We start from the raw sequence: 17,322 nt of genomic DNA on the forward strand, positions 1-17,322 counted from the left end.
AGGAATCTCTGAAGGTTGAATGATGTCATCTTGCAGCATCTTCTCAACTTCCTCCTTGACTGTCCTCAGTTGGAGACACACTGTACACGTGCTAGCTAACTGGGTTGATGATCCCCAGTGTTGACAGGATGTTTTGCCATGGGCTTCTTGCTCTATCTTTTCTCCAAACTATATTTGGAAGCAGAACAGCTAACACATTCTGACATTGTTCCTCAGTTAAACCAGATCCTATTTGCAGTTTGACAGTAGCTTCCTACCCTGCTGTCCCTGTATTGGTAGTAGGGCAAGAATCTTTATCAATGGAACTGTCCTTTCTGAATTGTTTTGGCTTTCCCTATGCACATACCTTTAGAGATGAATTATGGGTACTTGAGTGCTTATGATCATCTCTTGCATTTAGATTTATTTTGTAACCCTGAGGAGCTTTTTGCAGTCAACAAAAACTTCACAATTTTACTTAACACCTGAATCAATGAGGAGAATTCCTTTCATTGATAATGGCAGGGCCGGCCGCGGTGGCCTTGCGGTTCTAGGCGCTTCAGTCCGGAACCGCGTGACTGCTACGGTTGCAGGTTCGAATCCTGCCTCGGGCATGGATGTGTGTGATGTGCTTAGGTTAGTTAGGTTTAAGTAGTTCTAAATTCTAGAGGACTGATGACCTCAGATGTTAAGTCCCATAGTGCTCAGAGCCATTTGAACCATTTTTTGATAATGGCAGGATAACACCACCTTCAACAGCAAACAATTGCCCAGAGTAGTCTTTGGTGCCTATTAGAAAGCTTCTTCAATCTGGGGCTCCAATCTTCCACAGTCTATGACTGTTTGTAATGCCTGCATGAAGCCCCATACAAGCATAACATTATGACTACATTCTGTTAAAATGACAATCTCACATGGGTGTGTTCTGTGACTGATATTTATTATTGTAATACATATTCCTGTCAGATGGAGATATTTCCCTCTTTGCGACTATCAATACAATTGCTTTCATATAACAGAACATATTCTTCTTTAACTGGTGAGTGATGATAACCATTTGAAATTACAGAAAAAGAAGCCCCTGAGTTGACTACTGCCTGGACATTTTGGCCATTGATGATGATGTCAGTGATATGTCCTGACATTTTGCTGACTGTCATCAATGGAGAATTTGCATCTGCAGTGGCTTCGCTTTCAGAATTGGTTGCTTCACTTAGTTTCCCTGAATTTATCAGCAGCTGGTTTGTATCCCTGTACAGTGACAGGAAATGGCTACAGCATGTTGGGGAGAAACCTTTTACAGGGTATGGCAATGGGCTACATCCCACAGGTTATCTATAATCACCTGCAGTTGACTGGCATGAGTAGAACTGTTGGCTGATGTCTGGTGATGTATAGTCATACTGTCCTCCAAATGTCTGTTCCTTTGCAGGACACTATATCTGGAGAAGAAGTTGTTTGTATCTTTGTTGGTCACATGCTGGGTTACCACTTTAAGTCTGCAACATTAGTCTGAGTAGGCTAAGTCCAGTCCTCTTGGCATCTTCTACTGTAGATTGATGCTAAAGATTGATACATCTCTTCTTCAACATTTTCTGTTACCTCCTGATATGGGTTCAGCATTCATGGCTGCTATTACTTGGATCAACAGTTCTGGCTGCTGTAAAATGTCACACCATTCTCTTAGTATATGACATAGGAGAGTGGCAAGCCTGTGATGGTCTTCCACAACTGGCACAGGGACCACATTTCAGATAGGTGCTTCTTTCAGCTAAGTCTTTTCTGTTGCATTTTCTCAATGTACTGACACTCTTCATGAATTCCACAGTTGCTGTGACGTCCTTTACCAGTAAAACTTGGTGCATGTCTTCTACCACACCTTTCATCAAGTGTGTGATGTTGTCAGTTACTATCATACTCGGATTCACAATGTGGAAAAGGGCCAAAATATTCTATATTTGAGACTGTGTCATTTCCCCTTGATTTTGGGCCCTGTTCTTCAATTGTTCTACCACCAAAAAGGCTTGCTGCTAACATCATGTCATCCCACCTATTGTATTTGGTGGTCAGTCAAACCCTCTCAGCCATTTTAAAGGGTCCTGACCAATGTCCACAGAAAACACTGGTGGATACCTGATGTGTTGGAATACACTGATCTCTTCAATATACAGACCTAGGGAACAATATACTGCTTGTACTCTGTTTACTGTCTAAGAAAGTGATGGCTTTTAGATTGCATAATTGGAAGTAGGCTGATGCAGAATATTTGAAGTACACAGCATGTCCACCAAACAGTGTCATGCAGTAACCACAATCTACTCCAAATGCAAAACAAGGATTGTCAATGAAATATAACACTTACCACTGAAAGCACATTTATTATGAACACCAACATACAACCAGAGTAGAACTGAACTCCTGAATGGAAAGTGCAGCTATTTGTACAGACCTCATGAGTATCAGAACTGTGGGTTTTATAACCTCCTAGCTCCAATAGGAGTGAAGATAAGACCAAAAACATGTTTTTTATGACACATTGCATATAAGCTCCCTGGCACGAGAGGCATTTTGTGTGGGAACAGTACTGACCTACCAAATAAACTTGCTTTATAGGGCAGCCTACATGTTAGAGGAATAAAATGGTTTTCCAGGCTCCGACATGTGGGCTGTCATGTATGAGAGTCATGTTGTGGTGGAGTAATATTGGCCTACTTTACTGATCTGCTTTGCATGGTGGCCTGTACATCAGGGCAAATAAATGATTTTCAATCCCCTGGTGTGTGGTCTGACCTGCTTGAGAGGCATACTCAAGTAATACATGTTTACTGTGTTGAATTGCATCACATGGGCTACATGTGCCAATGAATGTGGTTGGGAACAGGTAGAGTTGGATAAAGGAGGTGACTGACAGTGACTGGGAGGAGAAAATGGACAGAGGGAGAGAGAGAGGAGGAGGGAGAGATGCATGAAGCAGGTGGATGTTGTAGATAGGTAGTGAGCAGGTGGTAAAGCAAGAGAGGGACACAGAGATGAAAAGAGAGAGGTGGAGGGGGGATATGGGCAGAGTGGGCAGAGGGATGTGGGAAGAAGATATGGTCAGAGAGAGGGAGTGAAGGAAATGGACAGAGAGGTGGAACAGGAGACGAAGATACAGGGAGTGTGGGGAGGAAGAGACAGACAGATACAGGTGGGAGAATAAGGTGGGTAGACAGAAGTAGGAAGAGGAGGACACACAGAGGGGGACATGTGTTCAAAATACGTGTAGAATGCATACATGTGCAAAGCCAAGGGGAAAGGCTAGTAACAAATAATTGACGATGGTTGGATTTTAACTGGCAACTCACAGCACACCATCCAGCTATGCAAACTGTTACACCATACTCACCTTACTGTGTACACCACAGATGGTAGCAATTTTATGAATACTTGCAGCGTGCCTAAGAATACCAAGTAGAATGGAAGAATACGGTATGAGTGAATGTGATACAAAATTAATTCATTAATTCTTTTTCAATTTAAAATGAACAAATCAACAAATAGACTGATTTTTCATGATGATAAAAGCATTGGCTAGTAAATATAAACCACTACAAAAAAGAAACCAACTGCAGAATGTGTTATAGTAAAGACAAATAAACTTGTAATCTTAAGTTCAGAATATAAACGTATTATATACCTAAACTTCTATCAACACACGAAAGATGTTACACAGATAAAAATTTACATTTAATGTTGTGTCGTTTGTGCCAGTAAGTAGTTTACAGCAGCAAATTCAGGTGACAGCACACAGAATATAACTAATGTACTATCCAGTGCAAAAAGATTTTGTGTACCGGTAACCAAATATGTTGATGTGACTTTGTATTCCTTGACTTGTGCTATGTTGCAAGTATGTAAATCCCTTGTACAGAATTAAATACAGGATAAAAAATCAAATCAATCCCCATTCAAAGAACAAGCCTTAAGAAATTCTGCAATTGAAGTTACTATTGTGGATGTAGGTTTATTCCGACACCAGTATCTACTTGAGTCTAATGAAGTCTACTGCTATCTATACAGCCATGGAAACATAAGGAAAAAAGAGAACAGGAAACTTCAATAGGCAATATTTGACATTCAAATGGACTATGTAACATTAATGTTGATAAGAGAGAGACAATAATATGATTCTCCAGTGATCATATGAATAAAAGTAAAAAACTTAATGAAACAGAAATAGGAACAGTATTAGTCTCCTGGGAGTAAGTAATAAATTACACAGGCCAATGATGGAAAAACTTTTTTGCTGAAAATACCTTATTCTTATGTTTTTCTAGCATGGGAAATCAAAATATGATACTTAAAAAACTGTACCACAAACCATTTCTTCACATTTTTCAGTTAAATTTATTAAATTACGTGATTTTTTAAAGAATTTAACAGCTTTTATATAGTTAAAATAATTTTAAAAGGAGGTGTAATGAATGTAGATGACGTTGTTAGCACTGCTGAAAAACATTTGCTGGCAAAAAAGGTCGATTCTATTTTTACGTTAACAGATGGTGTTTTGTTTACTGTTAAGCTAACCTCACTTTCCCATTTCCTGTACTTTCCTGTACATGTGCTCAGTACAATTTCTAATCATGATTGTAAAAACTCTGCTGACAGTTTTTGTTATATTTGTGGTGAATTTAAAAACACCAAAGAAACATTATAGGACTTGGTGAAAAGTTTTATCTATCATACCATGGATCTAAACTTGGTGATCAAGATAAATCTTGGGTGCCGCACAGGAAAAAGACTTGAGATTTGCTGTTCCTATGACATGGAGGGAGCCAAGAAATCATTCTGATGATTGCTACTTTTTCAGTGTTGATATTACTGGTCATAATTCGAAAAACAAGATGGTAATAAGCTACCCTAACCTTCTGGTCCCCATCCAACCAGTAGGGCATGGTGTAGACGTGCCAGTTCCTGAACCATCAGATGATTTAAATTCTATTCCAACACAAGTATTTTCTGATCTACAATCTGATTTCAATGAACCAGATGATGATGAATTCCATTGTAATACAAAAAGGAAGACTGGAGGCTGTTTATTGATTCATCCAAAACTAGTTTAAAGACTGTTTTATTACACAATGGTGAAAAATATGCATCCATATCTGTTGGACATTCTGTACATATGAAAGAAAGCTATAATAAATGAGCGTATGGCATTAGTGGCTGGGAGACCCCTTGTGGGGCAGTTCAGCCGCTGCTCCACAAGTTCTTTAACGCTACTACGGTGACTTGCAAGTGAATGAGGATGAAATGATGATGAAAGACACACAACACCCAGTCATCTCAAGGCAGGGGAAATCCCTGACCCCGCCAGCAATCGAACCAGGGACCCCGAAGAGGGAAGCAAGAATGCTGCCGCAAGACCACGAGCCACGGACAAAGAAAGCTATGAAAACCTAGAAATAGTGCTAAATAAAATAGCTATTTGGCTCATGGTTGGATGATATGTGGCGATCTAAAAGTAACATGCATGCTCCTTAGTCAGCAAGGTGGCTTTACCAAATTTCCATGTTTCTTGTGTGAATGGGACAGTAGAGCTAGGGATCAACACTGATGCAGAAAGAACTAGCCTGTGAGGGAGTTTTTAAAACATGGTGAGAAGAACATTCTACGCAAAAACCTTGTAGATCCAAAAAACATACTCCTACCACCTCTACGTATAAAGTTAGGCCTAATGAAACAATCTGTAAGGGTTTTGCCTACAGATGGACCATGTTTTAAGTATCTCTGCCAAAAATTTCCACATCTATCAGAAGCTAAACTAAAAGAAGGCATCTTTGTTGGACCTGACATTATAAAATTCATGTTTGATGTGAACTTTAAATCCACAATGACCTTAAATGAGAAAGAAGCATGGGTATCATTCAAGAAAGTTGTTACAAAGTTCTTAGCACATGAAAAAGACGCAGAATATGTTTCTTTAGGATGTTTAATGAGCCTGAAAGTTCACTTTTTGATTGGTCACCTTGATTACTTCCCGGACAATATGGGAGATGTTAGTGAGGAGCAAGGAGAGTGTTTTCACCAGGACATTAAAGTGATGGAAAAACGCTACCAAGGCTGCTGGAACACCAACATGATGGGGGACTACTGTTGGTCACATCACTGAGAAGTTCACCAAGCAACTCATTGTAGAAAAAGCTACACAAGAAGCTTCAAAGAAAAGAGGAAGAAAATACAAACCAATTCCAGCTGCAAAGTGAAATATATATATATATTATAAGTAGCTTACTGTAAATACAAACCATGCTTATTTTGTAACAAAGCATTTCATTAATTTCCTCATTTACCATACAGCATAGGATTTTTATACTATATAATGAAAAGCTCATTGTTCGAAAACTATGGGTGATACAAAAAAACTAAGGCTAGATTTGGATTCAGCTCATAAAAGTCTATATATCAAAGTAAAAAAAGTTTTTAAAAAATTTTTCATTGGCCTGTGTTATTAAATTTAGTTGTATGAATAGAGTGTGATAAGATGCTTTGAGCCACAACTACTATTGAACAACTATGAAAGGCAACAAGAACAACACGCATATCACTCTCTATTTTTTGAGAACAAAGTAAACTGAAAATAACAACAGATGAAAGTACATACAACATTTGCATAATGACAAATGAGGAAAATAGTAAGCCTCACCCAGCAAAAGTTAAGAAGATACTGAAATTAATGTTTTATTAAATGTTGTTCATGCTTATCAGCAGAGGAGTCCTGGTAAGCATAGGAGTTATGTATCTTTATTTGACAGTAGGTACATCTTGGAGACCCTGTTCTTTTTGTAAATTGTAAAATGTGCATTATAATGTAATATCTACAAACATATATTCACTGGAGGAGTAAGCTTTACTATCGAACAGTCACAGGTGATAATAAAAATGTGAGCTCTCTACATAAATTTCTGGCAGCACAAAAACTGAGAAATCATCTCAACAAAGCACTCTAAATTCTGTATTGAACACCTAAAGTGCACAGCAAGCAATTACCAATGCCAGCATAAGCCATTCAACATATGCTTCTATAACTTCATATAAAAAATTTTACCATCATTATTATTGTAGGATCACTTGAAAATTGTATAATAGCTGAAATAGCATTCACTGTATATGCAGCATAAATTAGAAAAATATGTTGTATTCCCCCCCCCCCCCCCCCCCCCCCAAAAAAAACCATGGACCTTGCCATCGGTGGGGAGGCTTGCGTGCCTCAGCGATACAGATAGCCGTAATGTAGGTGCAACCACAACAGAGGGGTATCTGTTGAGAGGCCAGACAAACGTGTGGCTCCTGAAGAGGGGCAGCAGCCTTTTCAGTAGTTGCAGGGGCAACAGTCTGGATGATTGACTGATCTGGCCTTGTAACACTAACCAAAACAGCCTTGCTGTGCTGATACTGCGAACGGTTGAAAGCAAGGAGAAACTACAGCCGTAATTTTTCCCGAGGGCATGCAGATGATGGCGTCCTCTCTGGTAAAATATTCTGGAGGTAAAATAGTCCCCCATTCTGATCTCCAGGCAGGGACTACTCAAGAGGACGTCATTATCAGGAGAAAGAAAACTGGCATTCTACGGATCGGAGCGTGGAATGTCAGATCCCCTAATCAGGCAGGTAGGATAGAAAATTTAAAAAGGGAAATGGATAGGTTAAATTTAGATATAGTGGGAATTAGTGAAGTTTGGTGGCAGGAGGAACAAGACATTTGGTCAGGTGAATACAGGGTTATAAATACAAAGTCAAATAGGGGTAATGCAGGAGTAGGTTTAATAATGAATAAAAAAATAGGAATGCGGGTAAGCTACTACAAATAGCATAGTGAACGCATTATTGTGGCCAAGATAGACACGAAGCCCATGCCTACTACAGTAGTACAAGTTTATATGCCAACTAGCTCCGCAGATGACAAAGAAATGAAAGAAATGTATGATGAAATAAAAGAAATTATTCAGATAGCGAAGGGAGGCGAAAATTTAATAGTCATGGGTGACTGGAATTCGGTAGTAGGAAAAGGGAGAGAAGGAAACGTAGTAGGTGAATATGGATTGGGGGGAAGAAATGAAAGAGGAAGCCGCCTCGTAGAATTTTGCGCAGAGCACAACTTAATCATAGCTAACACTTGGTTCAAGAATCATAAAAGAAGGTTGTATACATGGAAGAAGCCTGGAGATACTGACAGGTTTCAGATAGATTATATAATGGTAAGACAGAGATTTAGGAACCAGGTTTTAAATTGTAAGACATTTCCAGGTGCAGATGTGGACTCTGGCCACAATCAATTGGTTATGAGCTGTAGATTAAAAGTGAAGAAACTGGTGGGAATTTAAGGAGATGGGACCTGGATAAATTGGCTAAACCAGAGGTTGTACAGTGTTTGAGGGAGAGCATAAGGGAACAATTGACAGGAATGGGGGAAAGAAGTACAGTAGAAGAAGAATGGGTAGCTCTGAGGGATGAAGTAGTGAAGGCAGCAGAGGATCAAGTAGGTAAAAAGACGAGAGCTAGTAGAAATCCTTGGGTAACAGAAGAAGTATTGAATTTGATTGATGAAAGGAGAAAATATAAAAATGCAGTAAATGAAGCAGGCAAAAAGGTATACAAATGTCTCAAAAATGAGATCGACAGGAAGTGCAAAATGGCTAAGCAGGGATGGCTAGAGGACAAATGTAAGGATGTAGAGGCTTATCTCACTAGGGGTAAGATGGATACTGCCTACAGGAAAATTAAAGAGACCTTTGGAGAAAAGAGAACCACTTGTATGAATATCAGGAGCTCAGATGGAAACCCAGTTCTAAGCAAACAAGGGAAAGCAGAAAGGTGGAAGGAGTATATAGAGGGTCTATACAAGGGCAATGTACTTTTGGACAATATTATGGAAATGGAAGAGGATGTAGATGAAGATTAAATGGGAGATATGATACTGCGTGAAGAGTTTGACAGAGCACTGAAAGACCTGAGTCGAAACAAGGCCCTGGGAGTAGGCAACATTCCATTAGAACTACTGACAGCCTTGGGAGAGCCAGTCCTGACAAAACTCTACCATCTGGTGAGCAAGATATATGAGACAGCTGAAATACCCTCAGACTTCAAGAAGAATATAATAATTCCAATCCCAAAGAAAGCAGGTGTTGACAGATGTGAAAATTACCGAACCATCAGTTTAATAAGTCACGGCTGCAAAATACTAATGCGAATTCTTTACAGACGATTGGAAAAAGTAGTAGAAGCTGACCTTGGGGAAGATCAGTTTGGATTCCGTAGAAATATTGGAACATGTCAGGCAATACTGACCCCATGACTTATCTTAGAAGCTAGATTAAGGAAAGGTAAACCTATGTTTCTAGCATTTGTAGACTTAAAGAAAGCTGTTGACAATGTTGACTCTCTTTCAGATTCTGAAGGTGGCAGGGGTAAAATACAGAGAGCGAAAGGCTATTTACAATTTGTACAGAAACCAAATGGCAGTTATAAGAGTTGAGGGGCATGAAAGGGAAGCAGTGGTTGGGAATGGAGTGAGACAGGTTTGTAGCCTCTCCCTGATGTTTTTCAATCTGTATATTGAGCAAGCAGTGAAGGAAACAAAAGAAAAATTTGGAGTAGGTATTAAATTCCATGGAGAAGAAATAAAAACCTTGAGGTTCGCTGATGACATTGTAATTCTGTCAGAGACAGCAAAGGACTTGGAAGAGCAGTTGAACGGAATGGATAGTGTCTTGAAAGGAGGATGTAAGATGAACATCAACAAAAGCAAAACGAGGATAATGGAATGTAGTCGAATTAAGTTGGGTGATGTCGAGGGTATTAGATTAGTAAATGAGACACTTAAAGTAGTAAAGGAGTTTTGCTATTTGAGGAGCAAAATAACTGATGATGGTCGAAGTAGAGAGGATATAAAATGTAGACTGGCAATGGCAAGAAGAAGAGAAATTTGTTAACATCGAGTATAGATTTAAGTGTCAGGAAGCCATTTCTGAAAGTATTTGTATGGAGTGTAGCCATGTATGGAAGTGAAACATGGACGATAAATAGTTTGAACAAGAAGAGAATAGAAGCTTTCGAAATGTGGTGCTACAGAAGAATGCTGAAGATTAGATGGGTAGATCACATAACTAATGAGGAGGTATTGAATAGAATTGGGGAGAAGAGGAGTTTGTGGCACAACTTGACTAGAAGAAGGGATCGATTGGTAGGACATGTTCTCAGGCATCAAGGGATCACCAATTTAACATAGGAGGGCAGCGTGGGGGGTAAAAATCGTAGAGGGAGACCAAGAGATGAATACACCAAGCAGATTCAGAAGGATGTAGGTTGCAGTAGGTACTGGGAGGTGAAGAAGCTTGCACAGGATAGAGTAGCATGGAGAGCTGCATCAAACCAGTCTCAGGACTGAAGACCACAACAACAACAACATGTTGTATTTCGTTCATCAAATTAGTAAGATATTTGCATAAAATTACCATAACTTACCAAATACTCTTTTGGCACTTTAAATGCAATGTTTCTATGTCTTCCCTTTAGAAGGCATACTGGCTCATTCATATGCCCCATCAGTGAGGGGATGTACTGTAGTTTGTCCGTTTGAAAATCCTGCTGTCTCTGCCTGGGTTTTAAGGATATTCTCTGTGCCTGGAATAAACACAACTATATTAAAAGATTGTGTTTTCATCATCTAACACTCCTATGTTAAAAAAGGAAACACTGAATAACACATACTATTGTGTTCATAACTATATTTCATGATACAGTTAATTTGTGCACCAATGCTTGAACAACATATTTACTTTTACCAGCATAATTTTAACTTCTTTATCACTATTTTATATGTCATAAATATCTTACTCACTACATAAATCCAATAGTAAATAAGTTCATAAATTAAATTAATCTGTTTATTTCAGAAGGCTTTCTCTATCTCAAGACTTCCTTTACTCACATATATTTGTGTAATTTGCAACTTGTATAAACATGTCACTACTATATATATTGAAAAAAATATCAAATTTCTGTATCAAATGCAGTCATATTATTATTACATATAGATGATTGGTAGTCAGAAAGTATGAGACATACAGCTATATATTGAGCATTTGTAGCAGTCTGCCATTTTGGTTTAATGGGGTGTCACTGATGTGAACCATCATCAGGAAGCACTGAGTACAAAGGGTGAAAAACATGCAACATCATGAGTTACATGGTCTCCAGTTAAGCTCTGTAGTGCTTGTTTACTAAATTTCACATACACATTAGTTAATACTTGTTGGTAGCCATGAGCCCCTGATGCCCCAGTTCTATACCACCGTATCCTAACACTGTCTTACAGTATGATTTCCTTAGTCAACCAATTATATTGCAGCCTCTTATTCTACATATTTGACTGAACCCTTTCTCTGTACTTGATGGCCTACAAGAAAGCAAGAAACAGATAATAAGTTTGTCCATATCACAACATCCTCATGGCAGTAATGAGGTCCTGTAAGCAAAAACATCTACTACAATGTTCCATATTAACCATGCCACCTGTTTCAGAGCACCAATTTTTCACCTCCAGACATTTTAGTATCACAAAATTGAAGGCCAGAAGCTCATCGTTTGCCATGGGGCTGTAACTGACCACATTTCAATACCTGAAGATGGAGGATTAACCCTCTCAAACTAGTAGTATTACAAATACAGAACATTATAGAAAATAAGGAATTTTGTCCAGTGCAAGAAATAGATCTGAAATCCAGTCTTGGTACTGCAGGATGATGATCTCAAGACAGCAAAAATTCTGCCATACATAAATGTTTTACTTTTATACCTTTCAAATTTGCTTGTAGATGACTCTAAAGTTAGTTTTCACGAAGAGGAATGTGAAAATATGTTCCATCGTGCAACATGGTCATTTATGTAATGTTGCAGGAGCGATGAAGTATAGTTTAACTGTGCACATTTCATGTAAATAGTTCTAAAATATATATAGCTGTTGCAACATGACCTAGTGTGGAGCATTGAACTGCATGACAAAATGATACCATATGGAGTGAGGTGACATCAGTATGGTGATCATGCACTTGTAATGCTCCAAACTGGTAGGCAGCACTGTCCTCATTTTCAACTTGCATGACATCAGGCAAGCCATAATAGAATATGCTTTAAATATGTAAAGTTATTTCTATGATTTTTGTACTAAACTGTTGGTGTTTTTTCATGTTGCATGGAGGAGATCCTGACAAGTGATTCATGAATGTTCCATCAACACAGCAAATCAGCAGTGTGGGTTACAATTATCAGTGTTCCACAGCAGCATGAACATTGGGACACCACTGTCAGCACCATCTCTAATCTTTGTTGAAACCTGACGTTTGAAATTAATATATAAAAATGTTTCAGTGCTTGAACAGGCATGACCATTGCATGTTATCAAAATTTGCAAAATAAACCAAATGTTAACTAAATTACATCATTAACTACATCTACTTACCAATATAGTAATTGTACCATAGAATCCTACTGAAGTTATTGGAGCTGGATTTGTTACAAGAAAATTCTGAAAGGCTTCTGACTCATGTTTATTGGAAGGACAGTTGTTCTATTTTGATCTGATGGTGACTGATACATATAGTGAAGTGCTTTCCCCACTGTGAAAGTGCCCAAATTCAGTTTAGGAAGTGTTATATTACTGAAAAACAATAACTTTCTCTAAAGTAAGGAGCTATGAACAGTGAGCAAAATAGTTTTGTTTGATTGCTTGACTTCAAATTTGATTTTGGTAGTCATTTAAGTAGTCAGTATTGCTATGTTAACTTTGCCCTAGCAGTACAATCTGTGAAGATTACAGATCAACATTTTAGAGCAAAGAGGTATTTGACAGGCAAATGAACATTGGCACACACACACACACACACACACACACACACACACACACACATATAGCCATTATTACAATGTCTTGCCAGTTTATGACCAGTATTTAAGAAGAAAGCAACTGAAAGTGAAACATTACACAGGAAAACTGTTAAATAATAACAGTGGTTAACCAAATTTCATCAAATCAATATGTCATTGTTACATAGGAACACACACAAATAGCCATTACTAGAATTTCTTACCAGTTAGTGACCAGCATTTAAGAAGAAATTAACTGAAAGTGATGTATTATGCAGGAGAACTGTTAAATATTAACTTTATCAATTTGATGCGTCATTATTTTAGTGCAACGAAAGGCTTTTCTTACATGATGAAGACAAGTTATTAAAAATCTAAGGGATGGTACCTTTTCATCTAGGTGCACAACACAAATGTTATATAAAGGTATTTAACAGAAAGTGGTACATGCTTACAAAAAAGGAAGATATAAAATTATTTACAAAGACATTTTTGTATGAAGTGTAGTCCCACTGATAAACGTGGTCATTTATATTATCAGAATGATTCTTTGAGAAGTTCTAATTAAATATTTGCACCTGTGATGGATGAGTACAACATTAACCATACATGGAATATACTGGCATGTCTCTATGAGTAATTGAAGACAGGGAGGTTGTGGCTTATTAAGATTGTATTTAAGAATAGAATGCATATCCAGGAGAAGACAAAATCATGAGTAGTATCAAGATGGACCAACTCAAACTATGAAGAAAGAAGACACATTCAGTGTGCAAGTATGCTGATGCTGCAAAATCTTCCTGCCACCAGTTAAGCAGGCCAGGTGAAGTCACTATTGCTTCACAGAGGCAAGCAAGCACCCTAACTTCATTCACATTCTGGGCTACAGAACTGGCAAGAGGAAAACACTAGCTGGCATGTTTTGCATAAATAGTGCTAGAATCAGACCATCTCCTTCAGCATGCTACATGGTTCTAAGATAGTATCCAGGTGTGCATGTGATACTGATCCACACCACCAGTACGAGTCTCCAACTTCAGGATGAAGCCCTTTCACAGCACAAGGTGATGCAACCAGTCACCTGTTCTGGACTTAGACTCCAGAAGTCACAGGCACCTGCTTGAGCAGAAAATTGTATGCGGTCCAGCTGGTGTCTTCACATCGCCGAGTCACCTACTGGGTGACTGCCTCCTGAAGGTGTCCACATCCCTGGTGGGACATGTGTTTGAGTCCAGAATAGTAGTTGCCTGGTTATCCTGTTGCTGCACTTTGGTCCATGCTGACCACTGCCCAAGATTGGAACACGCCTCTGACAGCAATCATCCTGGGGGCTAACTGCTTGAGACCATCCTCCTCTGTGTTGTATTTCACAGCTCAAGATGGGAAAGCAGCCTGGATGTAGCTGCCATTCATTGACAATGATTTGCAGTCTCTGTCGGCTACTGCTATCCTGCTGACCTCAGCAGATTATGTTGTCTACACATGCTGTTGCTCAGATGGTCCTGCTGATGGTAGTGTTTAATCCATCACTGTTGGGGTCACCTCCTGGCTTCAACAATCTGGTGTCATAAGTGTCTGTAGCTACATCAGCTGCTGTCAGTCACCAAGAGGACACTCTGGCTGCAATGTTGTCATCTGCTCTGCCTTGCAGTTTCAATGGCACAAGTTTGGTAAGTGAGCTTTATATTCTTAGGTGATCTTTTTTGGTGTTCTTATGTATGTGTATAGTGGATAGGATGGGTGCATAGGAATTTATGGGTTCAGTTTGAGAGACCTGAAGGACCTGTGGATCTGTCCTATTTTACAAGAAATTGTAAAGATTACTATTTATGGCCAATGTGATGTCAATATTGTAATGTGGTCCACCATGAATTGCCGCATATGAAGGCAGTAAAAGCTACATGTAGGAATTACTGACATTATTGGCATGAGGCACATCAATGTTCTGAATCTTGATGTGCTATGACCTCTCGTAAGAATTAATGGCATTTTTCTTGTTCTCTGCCCAAGTGTTTGTGGTAACCATCCTTGCTTTGATGTTGTGCAGTGTACTTTAAGTATACTGTCTCTTTAGACAGAGGTTACATAACTGCCAGAAACATGAGCAATGACAATGCAGGATGAAATTGTACATTGGTGAAACACATGGACAAACTATTGGGAAAAAATGCCACATTACAAAGGCTGGTAGATACTTTAACAGTGGATAATGAGCATTGACAGCATAAGCACTTGTGTCAACAGAGACAAAAGTTTCATTTAGAGTACCTGTTTCTTCTATGGATCCTATTGTGGCTAGTCTTGTGGCTTCTTTGCATGCAAACCATCACAGGACATGTCGGTCTGCTGCTGATACTCCAGGTAATTGGCCAGATGAAATACATCTGCACATGATGCGGTTATCATTTGTGGGTGAGGTAAAAATGCATGTCATGTATCATGAGGGACTGGATAAAATATGCACATTTGAACATCTTTAAAAAAGGACTCTTTCAGTGTTATTTTCAAGCAAAATAGTGCTATATTCATAAGGGAACAACACAACAGGTTGTTCCAGAAATGGCACAAGGTGGTGGAAGAATTCTTATGTAGGATGATGAAAATAAATGTAGAAACATCTAAGTTGACACTGAATAAATTTATTCTGAAAAAGCTGAACAAAAAGCACTATATGTATTTCTCAGAGGACTTCCATTCGATAGATCAAGAAAAGTACAGATGTAGAATTCAAAGGTTTTGGCTGCTGCCATTAAGGCTGCTATGCAGCTATGGAAATTAGACATAGCTACTCAGGTGTAAGTTTTTTTTTTTTTTTTTTTTGCCCCCTCAGAGGTGAGGTCAGGCACTACAGATGCAGATATGTGACAGGTGTTTGGAAAAAATACCACCAATCAAAATGCTACTGATGTGGTGTGACAGGGTATTGGGTGTATGACTGTTAAATGGAAGTAAAATGAACAGCATCTTGGTAGAGCTTCATTAAATGACAACAGGAATTCCTCAACCACTGGATGGCATTCCCAGTAAAGTGTAATGCTACAGAAATATATGCAAAGGTGGAATGCTGACTGGTGGACATAGTAAGTGGAATGGAGCATAGGTTTTTGGTGTACACAGGGACTCATGTGTCTATGACTAAACTTGACTAGTCTGCACTTGTTATGAACAAAGAGATTGAATTCTCTGAGAAACAAATTACATTTGGGTAGGGAATAATGATATGGCATCATTGGGATTAATGTTACTCAATTTTTGTACTGGAACAAGAAATTTTCAGGAATTTGTGGAACTGTTACCCCATGTCTGTGAATGCTGTTGCACAATCAATCCTAGATCTGATATTCTGAATAAGCATCACAAAAAAATTTGCCTTTCACACCACACTATCAAATCCGGTGGGACATTGTTCCAGCAGGGAATGACCACTGAAATGACTTTTTGTTGCAAGATTCACTGATCATAAAGGTGGAGTCAAATAAACCATGTACACATTTTTTGGAGCTCAATTTGCATGATAAAAGTACCAAGAGGTATGGGAAAATTACTCTTGGTGATTGTAGGAAATAACCTGCCAAAGAATCTGTTGTGTGTTGTACAGCCACTGTAAAACAATGAAGAATTCAACACTTTGCATTGTTTCGCACAGAGGAGGAGTGACACAGGTGCAGGAGGTAGGTGGAGAGTACTGGTTCCCATGAACCTGGATAATTTTGGCTCAAAGTAGATCTGACAAAAGGACTGTTAATTCCAATTTGGACATCCTAGAAGAGGATGACTTACAGAGGTCAAGTGGAGACCTTTGCCATGAGCAATTCATCGATGAATTTGCATTATGTAAATACAGTATTTAAAAGAAAACAGTTGGACACTGAAACTCTATCAATACGATTTATGGATTTGCTCATATTGTAGTGCACCATTACCAGTTACATAAATGAAACAGAATGAAATATTGGCAGGGGATAATTCCACAATCCACTAGAATCCATACAAAATATCTCGGGATTTACAATTGTTAATGGAGAAATCCATCAATGGGCACCTGAAAGATAGCATTTTTCAGCGGAGTGTGAGAGTCCATGATGAGCACCCATTGTCATTATGCCAAAGAAATCATTAGATATGGTGGAGAAATACAGGTTTTGTTGGAGTATCAATATCTGAACACAAAAATGGTGACAAATGCGCATCCTATACTAAATACAATGGATGTGATGGCCAACATATTCTCCGCAATATTGAGAGTGGTAATGATGTTCAGTCCCAATGGGGCACTGTTAAATGGGGCGTTCCCCAAGGATCACTGCTGGGGCCACTGCTGTTTCTTATTTATATAAATGATATGCCTTCTAGTATTACAGGTGATTCAAAAATATTTCTGTTTGCTGATGACACCAGCTTGGTAGTGAAGGATCTTGTGTGTAATATTGAAACATTATC

At 38.7% G+C, this 17,322-nt stretch overlaps 1 protein-coding gene across 4 annotated transcripts in view; it reads right to left on the minus strand.

Moving 5' to 3' along the window:
* Positions 1 to 17,322, minus strand: part of LOC124595577 (phenoloxidase 2-like) — a 223,104-nt gene that overhangs the window by 160,906 nt on the left and 44,876 nt on the right. For all 4 annotated transcript variants that reach the window (XM_047134366.1, XM_047134363.1, XM_047134364.1 and 1 more), the window contains exon 2: positions 10,483 to 10,641. In XM_047134366.1, coding sequence (XP_046990322.1) covers positions 10,483 to 10,641 — 159 coding nt within the window. The remainder of the gene's footprint in view (positions 1 to 10,482; positions 10,642 to 17,322) is intronic.

This window comes from Schistocerca americana, chromosome 2, assembly GCF_021461395.2.
Source record: "Schistocerca americana isolate TAMUIC-IGC-003095 chromosome 2, iqSchAmer2.1, whole genome shotgun sequence".
Classification (NCBI taxonomy): Eukaryota; Metazoa; Arthropoda; class Insecta; order Orthoptera; family Acrididae; genus Schistocerca; species Schistocerca americana.